General features: G+C 39.1%; 1 protein-coding gene across 1 annotated transcript in view; it reads left to right on the top strand.

Annotated features, from left to right (window-relative positions):
* The first annotated feature begins 7,013 nt into the window (after nucleotides 1-7,013).
* The window catches only part of elna (elastin a), a 51,124-nt gene continuing 47,610 nt past the window's right edge, over nucleotides 7,014-10,527 (top strand). Inside the window, exon 1 of the mRNA XM_068585930.1 lies at nucleotides 7,014-7,268. Coding sequence (XP_068442031.1) covers nucleotides 7,193-7,268 — 76 coding nt within the window. The 5' untranslated portion in view covers nucleotides 7,014-7,192. The remainder of the gene's footprint in view (nucleotides 7,269-10,527) is intronic.

The raw sequence follows: 10,527 nt of genomic DNA, 5'->3' as shown, positions 1-10,527 counted from the left end.
TTGGCTGGTCTCTTGGTGTTACGTGCTAGTGTTTTGTGTTTTCCCCACAGGTGGCAAACATCTGAGTGGGCCCCGTCTTTTAAGGTGTAAGCCGGAAGAGTTCGGGGGTGGGCGGTTTTTCTTTTATGCTACGCACTCACTGACACTGCTAGATGTGAAGCTTTGTAGTGAGAGGTTGAGGACAGTAGGTAAGTTTGGGGTACCCTGTACATTTATGAAAGCACGTAGACAATTTGTGTCTGGAACATTAGGTTAATGGTCTGCACTCTCTCTATATTTGTTTTGGTCGATCGAGACGTTACTTCTGACTTTCTTTCACATATTTCTTGGCTGTCATGTGTTCGTCCACCCCTCATCCCCCATACTGAAAAGGGGCCATAACACTTGGGAAGAGATGTGTAAACACAGACGTAGGATCCATAGTGACTGAAGCCAACTACTTTGTTGAATTGTCAAACATTATAGCACTTTTGGCATTATTGATCATATATTGTACAGAGGGGAAAAAGGATTGTAAAAATATGATAATTATTGGACATCTGGCAACACTGAATCGTGGACTCGGTCACACTCGCGATTTTTGGGTGTAACCTTTTTTTTGGTGTCATCAGATTAATATTGATACAACCTTTGGATTTGTGATCAAAGTGTTTACTCGAGCTCAAAGTTCTTTATAAAGCTAGCACGGCACTTTTCCCTCAAAGTGCACCAGATTTTGACCAAAACAGGTGAGATTATGATTTTTGCTAATAATGTAAATGACTATTGAAATACACTAGTGTGCTAAATTATTTTTAATTTTTGTATCCAAATATTGCATTTTTAAACTGACACTCCCATTTGTCTTGTAAGCCCAACAACGAAACAGAAAAGTTAAATAGATAAACTGACTAATAATGTCCATTACAGCAAAGGCTATATTCCTAATCAATGCTTTATTTTACACAATATGAAACCAAACTCTTCACTGTTTATGCAATTGTAACCCATGTAGTGAATTCAAGGGTCACTGCAAACATTGAAGGAGAATGGATAGCATGCAAAGCTTTCTAGTTGGAGTCTTGAAGATGTTATTGCCAAACATGAGTCATCACGCTGCCTGTTCTGGCGCTTACCAGAGCTCATCAGTTTTCCCTGGGTTCCTAAGGCTGGGTCTGATGTTCACTTGCTTTGTATACGGAGCAATGTTAACTGCAGATAAACCACATCTGGAGTGTGGTCTGGATGTGTGTATTGCACTTTGGAGGGAGGCCAGCCTACACACTGTCTGTGTGTGCTGGTGACACCACACACCATTAAAAGAATGACGTTTGTACTGCAGCAGGGCACTCTACCAGTTTGCAATAGTTTACACTCGGCAGTGTCTCACTGCGCTGTAGACATAGGCAGATGGAAGGCAAGTTGGACCCCAAATCAGTCTGTTCAGTGTCAGCTTCACCTCAAAAGAAGATCCAAGAATCCTTGCATGCCACTAATACTAGAACCACCCAACACGGCTGGCCAATTTCACTGTTTATTGCATGATATTGCCGATCTCAGAGCTGATCCAATACAGCAAGATGTGAACACTTACCCAGTGAACAAAGGTTCATTGTACCAATAGAAGAACATGTGTAGAGTTTTAAACAATAATTTTCCCTCCTGCAAAAGAAATACACAACAAATAACACCATCTGTATCATTATATTAGTTGTTTGAGCCTGAGACAATCACAGGCAGCACAATCTGTTCATTATGATAATGAGTAATATGTTTCTATTCAGAGAACAGATGTTAAATTTATACCATGTGATGTCGTGTACAAATGGTACGAGTAGGTTGGAAAGAGAGATTGGTAACCATAGTCTATACAATTTACATACAATTAAATTAAGTAGCATAAACATGTTGGAAATTGAACTCACCTTTATGCAAAATTGCCACTATCTCAAAGTAATAATTTGCCCTTATTCCAGCATCTGAACAATGTAAATACACATCTGTATGTTGAAATCATTGTCTGTTTTTCAATCCTTTCAATAGTTAGTAAATCATATCCCCTTTTCTGAGTAATAGTACGAGTATAGGATTGATTTTCACATGTTATTGTGCATTGCATTTAATAGAAGAGAAGAAGAAGAAGAAGAAGAAGAAGAAGAAGAAGAAGAAGAAGAAGAAGAACAAGAACAAGAACAAGAACAAGAAGAACAAGAACAAGAAGATATCCTGTGCTCCATGCTGAAGCACACTCTGCTGTATTTTATTTTATGTTGTCACCATGGCTGATGTGTGATGTGAAAACACACAGACAGAGACCATTACTTCATGTCAGAAAACAAAGTAAAGTAATTAATCATATTTTAATTACTTCCTAATTTAAAACCAAACCAGTAATTACGACTAAAAGGGTTTCACTGAATTGACATTTTAGCAGATACGCCCAAATCTGTCTGTTTCAAGAGCAATACCGCTGTTGACCAGGTTGTTTTAATTAGCATTGCATGGCTGGTCTCGAATTGGTTGCTGAATTGCAGAGACTAGATTATTGTGTTTTAGAGCTTTGAAGTAATTAATTTGTGTGTCTGTTAGTAAATAAAACCTTAAGTGCCTCAGAAATTAATATATTTCTACCTCAGTGTGTTAATGGTTTCTAGCATTTACCTCAAAAGGTGTCTTTAAGACTTAATTTCCCTCCATCAAAACCAAAATACATATATCATAATAATAATATATACTGGGAAGGTTGACGTGGATTATGTTGTGATGCTCTGCCAACTCTGTGCCTGCAGATGGAGAGCCATTAAAGCAATGGTCATTGTAATCCTTAGTGGCCTCTAAGAGAGAATCGATGATGGCTGCATGTTGGGCAAAAGGAAAAGGTGTCACCATTTATGTGGATGTCCAATCAGCACTGAATCCAAATGTAAAGTTCACTGAAAAAATAAATTCCATAGTGCAAGCAAAATTGACCGAAAAAAAACCCTGACCTCTCCTGCTGCAGAGCCATGCCAACTGTATCTGTATGAACCAGCATGCATTGCATGAGAGCGCTGAGAGTGATAAATAAAAAGTTAAATAATCCCTAAATGTCAGTGAAGGAAATATTCATAAACCTAAATAGAAAAATACAACTGTACATATTCTAAATTCAAAAGTATCACTTACATGAAATGAAGACGGGCTTAATTGCTTTGTTGAGTCATCGTAAAACACATTTTATTCAAACTGGATAGAAATTGAAAAAACTCAAGTAAAATGCAAAAATATGCCTTCTCTCAACACTGTTTTCCCTCCGTTCATTTGCTCCTCGTTGGCATCTCTCACAATTACACAAATATCCCCTAAAGGCCCCACTGGTCTTGTTTTTTTTTGTTTCCAGTTTACCTTTGGGCATCCGAAGAAGATCTCCAGCATCGTAACACACTCACTCGCTCGCTTGTCATCAGACAAATATGTGACAACATCCAGCAGAATGATTTCATTTCTGTTGGCATCGCAGGGAAATTTTAAGCAACGGTTCCACCAGTCTGCGTTTGCTCTCGCCAGCTCTGATTCTGGAGGGTCCTCGCTGGCCATATCCTCCCCGCTGCAGCCTACAGCGGCCTCCCTCTGGCTGAATACGGCTGCATATCGGTCAGCCAAAACGTTGTAAAATGTACCCAGTAAAAACAAATCCTTGTCTGTAACATTCACTGCACTTTAGCTGTTGAAAACGTAACACAAACAAAGAGATTGAGGACATTTTTGAGTGGTATTGCGATCCACTTATAGCTACTGAAGCTGAATTAGCACTCTGTAGTTCTTCCTTATCACAAGTACGTCACTGTCATGGCACGGGAAGAAGGAAGAACAGAGTTTGCAGCTGTGCTGTAGATATGATTTGCCAGTGACATAGGTCTGCTAGCTTCTAACCACATATTAGACCAGCAAGATACGTGTACTGCTTTGTGTAAAGTTCATCAGTAAAGTTGCCACTACCATGAAACACCGTACTGTCACCATGAATTAAGACCTATTAGTCTTAATTAAAAAAAACAGTACATTTAAAAGGTACAATTCAGATCAAGTATATACATAGTTAAACTAATGACATCAAATTAAGGTGAAAGAAATTACTTACGACATTTTGTTGATAGTAACAAGTAAGTTGAATTTATTGCACGTATGCTAGCTTTGATTCTCCCTCAAACTACAGTATATATTCAATATCAGTTTGTCATCTTAAAAAAGGGGGGAAATGACACTTTGTCGAGTTGTTACAGCAACCTCGTGTTAAAAATAACTCACAGTTTATGTTGCAATTAATAACAGTAGGTTTTGTGTGACCCCCTCATCGTCCCTAACCAAATTCTACGTTAAATTTCTTTTATTTGGCAAAAACACCATTCAACACAGCTCAAAGAAGGAGACATGAGCTAAAATAGAAATTTAGACTTGCAAATAAATGAAGAAAAACACTAGCCTCATCCAGAATACACTTTTGCTTCCCAAACAGAATAGTCACCTGGGGCTTTTGGTCTTAAACAAAATGTGGAAAGTAAAGCACCCTGCAGGATACAGCATTAGGTCAGTGTCCTCCTGATGATTGGCCGTAACTGTATTCATAAGAGTTGAGAGCAGTTCAAATGTTCTTTGGTATTGGAGAGTAATTTCTTTTCAAATATATTAAGTGTGTTTTTTGTCATGTATCTGATGAGTTCCCTAAAAAAAAATAATGTTTCACTGTTTTAAATCTTTAATCCGGTGTGTATGACTAAAGGAATATTCAAGCAGTTTTAAATTATCATTGGCTATGAATAAAATGGTTGCAACAATAGTGCATTGGGATCTCAGCCAGGTCTGCCCTAAATTGTTAAATAAATCTAAAAATTGAATTATCTTATATACAAACCTGTTGTGGGTCTGTCAGCTCAAGTCAAGTCAGTTTTGATTATCTAGCCCAATGTCACACATTTTCCTCAGAGAGTGTTACAATATGCACAGCATATGACACCCTTTGTTCTTTTTGATGGGGAAAATATGGAAAGGTCCGCAGGAAGACCAACTGAGGAGAAAACCAGGGCGGACAGAAGTGCAATAGATGTTGTGTGTACAGAATAGACCATCCATTCATTATCTTATCCTGCTCCGAGTTGCGGGGGCGCTGGAGCTGATCCCAGCTGACATGGGTCGAAGGCAGGTTACACACACTGGAAAGATCGCCAGACTATCGCAAGGCTGACATTCAGAGACGGACAAACATTCACACTTACATCCACACTTGCGGGCAATTTTGAGATTTCAATTAACCAAAGCGGAATGTCTTCGGACTGTGGGAGGAAGACAGGAAGACCCTTGTATTTTCCGTTGTTTAGGTTCTCTAACAATAATGGGTTGCTTTGTTTTACCTTGTGAGGGTAGAAACACATTTAGATTTTTTAAATAACTGGGAAAAAATGTAGATCTATGCTGTACACAGGTCTCTAAATGTGCACATTAGTAGGATGACAAGTGTAGGGAGATATTGTAACAATGCCTAACCTAACTTTAAGGAAATCAGCATGAGGGAATAAGAAGTCTAATGAAGAACGTCACTACTATGAAGGATACTGTGTGTCTTGGAAGGCAGAAGCCATTAGCATGCATGCAACAGCCCGGTCTGTCAGGTTTGTGAGGGAGTAACGACTTTGGCTGCAGCTCTTGCCAGTAAAAACTACCTCTGCTCAACCTCTTCTACTTGAAATCCCAAAAATGTGTCCCAAAGCAGAACGAAAATATGGACAATGACAGCTTGTCTGCGGTGAGGCGTTTCCAAAGTCGTGGCTAGACATTTTAAGGCAAGATGAAATTGCACAAAGGTGATTGAACTCCGATTGAAATTTGCTATCAACACAAGATTTGTGGATAAGTTAATGAATTGGGAGTTTAAAAAAGTCGTTTGGAAGTGATTTGTTGATTTTGTATGGCCTTTAACCATTCTCAATAAGGAAATCCAGTGAGGCTTTTTGTTGCGGCTGTTTTTTTAGCAATTATTTTTGTTCACCAGGTCTTAAACAGTCATTTGCCAAAATACTCTGCTGAAAGTGTTTTGCCGTTTATAAATGGAGGTCCAAAAGCCTGTGATGGTGTAATGATACAGGTAACAGCGCATCCACAGGCAATAATTGGAAAGAGGAGAAGCCTGTCATGATATATTATTCGGCTCAACATGTTGAGCACTGATCACTAATATCCAAGCCATATTCACAATTTGGTGACCTCGTTTAAAGTTATTGTTGGACGCACACAGTTGGGAAGAAACTGTCTCGTATGATGATTGATGTCCAGGGGTCAAGTCCTCGAGCAATCACTAAAGTTCAGAATGCACTGAGGTTGGTCCTCGCTCTACTTTTGATCTCTGTTACAGGACTGACGAGGACAATTATCCTGATGAATTCGCTGAGAGACTGCACAGACAAGCGGACTGATGTTTCTTGGGTTCTTCGCTCTCAATCATTTATGTGTGATGCCGTCAGTTTTCCTATTTTGTTACGAGAAGCACTGGGACTGGCTTCCACACATGGACAGCCAGGCACAGTGTACTGCTAGTTCCAGCATATTCCTACAGTCACAGAGTTTGTAGTGTATTTTTTTTTGATATTGTGTAGCCACACAAAGTTCAAAGTGGATCACTTGATTATAAGTAACCCCCAAAACTAAGGTTATTGCCTGTGTTGAAAACCAACCAGCAAGAAATGAGCCCGTGGAGAACAGGTAATTATCTAGGTATGTTGTTTGCTCGTCCTCAGTCTCTCTCTTGACCCTTAGAGATAAGTATGCTCAGTATCCATACAAATGCTTGGCAGACAGTTCAATTCCTCCTGGATGATTTTTTGTATGAGGAGGGGGGAGCTGTCTATCCCTCTCGCTCACTCTCTCTCTCTGTGTGTGTGTGTGTGTGTGTGTGTGTGTATGTCTCTTTCCCTCTCTCTCTCTTTCCTCGCTGGCAGCAGCGTCTGCACTGTTGGCAGGAGTGACCAGAATAAAAACAGCAACACCAGACATAGAGGGGGGAAAAGGCAAAGTGATCTATTGAACTGTAGTCTTTGCCCTCTCTTAATTACGTAGTCTCATATCTTTTCCCCTTTTTTTCCTCCCTTTTTCCTCACTCTTTAAAAACTTCTGGCTTGTGGTAATTAGATAGGAGAGAATAAAACCAGCTGATCGGGAGAGGGGTGGTGTATTTTCGAGCGAGATGGCTAAGAGAAACATTCTGTTGCTCCTCGGTGGACTCTTCCTCTTAGCTCTGATTCAGCCCTCTCTTCAAGGAGGTAAGTGTGTGCTAGGTGAACTGACTCATTATTTTTGCTGCATCAATCACAGAATCACAGATCAGGTGAAATGCTTTTTTTTTTATCTTCACCTGTTGTCTCTCAGAGATATAAAACCAACTGAAGTACTTAAAAAGTTTTGCTGATGCTTATCAGCTATATGTATCAGAGTGCTTTCACTTATTTTGACAGAAACATTTTACATGTTATATAAACCATTGATTACGTATATGTTGCAGTATAAGTAAATGTATGTGAAAAGAATGGTGTTTAGTTCTTGTTTTAGTGTTTATTTTGGCTTTATCTGAGTTATAATTTATGACAGACAGTTCTGCATTTGCATTGCTGTGTAGTTGTGGTGATAAAAAGCCACACGCTGCAGTCGTGAAAATTAAAGATCTGGCTGATGTTCTGCCCCCTTAGTGAAGCCCTGAATGGTAGTACTACATCTCACTGCTGTTAAAGACTAGTGAAGACTAACGACTAGTGGAGAGAAAGTTTTTCTTTCTATCTTTTTTACATGTCTGTTGGTGCTAAATTAGAGGTGAGGCACTGCATTGTCCACAGCTTGACCAGATGTTTTTGTCCCATGGCTTTAAATTGTTATTGAGTTTAACATTATGAAATAACTCTGCATCATACATTTATAATAATACTAATTCAATAAAACATGCATGGTTCTCGATACTATTTTGTCATGGATATGCATTTTTCATGTTATATCAGACAGTTAAATCCTACACATTTACATATGCAAAGTGTATGTTTACATGACTGCAACCATATTCTATAACATTTCAGGAAGAGAAGGTTCTCCAGCTGGTCTCCTTCCACTTAACAAAACCACTTGATTTAAATGCCCCCTCCCATGAAAGCTTTTGACCTTCTTCTCTTGAAGTAATGGCACTGTTTTGCCTATTAAAGTGCAGATTAAAGTTATGGCTTATATGTTACAGACAGTGTGAGAGAGTAGTGAGTATGCCTTTCCTCCCACTCTCATTCAACCTGGGAGTTTGCTTTTTCTCCTCTTTCTGCTTTGCTTTTTTGCTTTTTTAGGTTCCTGGTCTGTGTCTTGGCTAAGATTCTTTGAGTTATTCAGCCCCAAACTGAAAAACATGCTGAGCATCTGGGGTTGGGTATGATGGAATCAAGTCCATGTTCTGCTGTATTTGTTTTCTTAAAAGTCACAGCTGTTGGTGTTCCTTATCCTGTGTCAGTTAAGATGCATTTTGTTTAGATTTATAGATTCCTAAAAGAAACATTTTGTCCATATAAAGTCTCATTCTTTCTTATTTATGTTATCGGCCATCTCTAATTTGATTATGTTAACAAAATGTACCCAGTCTGTTTTTGTCAGGTTATAGATTGTATCAACGTGCCCTTCATCCCTCTGCTTTGTGAGCTCTCTTTTTTATGCCAGACACATTTTAAGACGCATTCGAGCTAATTGGCTCAGGTAAATGAGACAGCAAATATAAATATTGACTTTGCATCAAAACTTTGACTTCAAGTGAGTGTTGAGATTGTCTTCCATAACATATGGCGCTCAAACTAGTTCCATCTGTGTTTGTCCACTTTTGCACAATTGAAAAAAACAACTCTCTTTGCTGGTCCAAGGGCCAGTTATCTGTGCGCAACATGATCTTCATTAACACCCAATACACTCGTTTAATGCCTCTGCATAAAAAAAACACCTCTTACGCCCTTGAAATTCAACCCCTGAAATATGGTGTAGTGCGGGGCTTGTCTAAATGTCTTCCATCGGCAAGCGTAACTGAGGTATGGTCCTAGAGAAAATATCTTTAAAGGAGTATGTTTAGAAATATACCCCCTGTCATGTTACTCTATAACCTTGCAGGTACTGTCGTATGTTTGCTGGTGCTCTGTGGTGCGATGGAAGAGGTTGTGTTGACGCAGGACTCAATGTGCCCTATTATTTATCACCTCATTCGAGAACCAAAACAAACCCAGACTTTTGACCGCTGATAGAATTATTTGAAAAGATTCCTCAATTTAGGAGTGCAATCAAGATTTTTACTGACAATAAAAGAGAAGAGTGAACAGCTCATTAGGTATTTGCAGATTATTTTTCAAAATGAAGTATCATGTTTCTGTTTCTTAACATGATATGTATGGTATTCCTCCAGAAAACCTGAACATACAGCTGGTGGACTTGTGCCAAAGTCATTAGTTTCGCTTTAATGACAGTTAAAAAGAGGAATATATAGCTGCCCTGTTACTTTTTGTGGGATGTTTTCTTTAGTGCCGCTAAAGCCAGTTTGCCTCATTTATCATTGGCCAGATTCAGCCCTGAGACTTCAGAGGAATTTAATTCATTAATCAGTGACACTCGCCTGGCTTTATGTGAAGTTAAAAACAAACAGCGCAAATTGGATGACATGCCTTAGTTATCAGATGTTAGAAACCCAAACGGATTGTTTTGATTGCCCAAGCAAGTGATGCTTCAGGCTTTTTTCTTGGTGTGTGTTGTGGACACCTCTCTGGCTCTAATTCCTCTTCTGGCAACGTTGATTGCCAACCACAACATACTGGATTAATGTGACACACACAGTTGGCATCCCAGTGCTCAATAACTCTAAAGAAACAGACCAATTGAAGTACCTCCTGAGCAATACATGGACGTTTTCCTCCGTGAGCTTTTGTTAAATTTCTTGAACTTCTTTCATGTCGCCCCCACAAAGTAATTTTCATTTGTTGATGTTTAGTGGTTTGGTCTAATTCGAGGTGAGGTAACCTCCATTCAGTAATCATTTTGGAAGGAGCCTTTTGGTTACAGACTGACCAAAGTTTGCTATTGTGAAAGAATTGTTATTCCATGTATTCATGTCTTCGGCACTCTGGCACACGTCCTGGGAAAGTGTTAGGACATTGGACAATTTCATCCACGGTTTGCAGTTTACATTAAAGCATGTTGGCTGGCTGGGAAGTCACTTTCTGAATCAAAGTATTGAGCCAGAAGCGATTACTAACATTTTTCCTATTACCCTTTTTACTGTAACTACTGTTAAGGGTGTTGCAGTGAGAATACCAGAGGTTTGGGATGGATGGGTTGTTTTAATAGAGAAGTAATTCAAATGGTCTGCATTGGAAGTGTCTCGGGTACAACTCCTTTGCACTAAACTCTTAACTTTTGACGAAAGATAGTTTTATTTTTGTAAACCTGATTTACTGTGTGATACAATCCAAGTCATTCAGAAACGGATGGCTGAGTTGTAAGAATGTTGGATCACGAATCAAT

This window comes from Clinocottus analis, unplaced genomic scaffold (genome assembly GCF_023055335.1).
Source record: "Clinocottus analis isolate CAN_PGR_092001 unplaced genomic scaffold, fCliAna1.0.p SCAF_2, whole genome shotgun sequence".
Lineage (NCBI taxonomy): Eukaryota > Metazoa > Chordata > Actinopteri > Perciformes > Cottidae > Clinocottus > Clinocottus analis.
The sequence above is the reverse complement of the archived record's forward strand: the minus strand, read 5'-3'. Positions and strand labels throughout refer to the sequence as shown.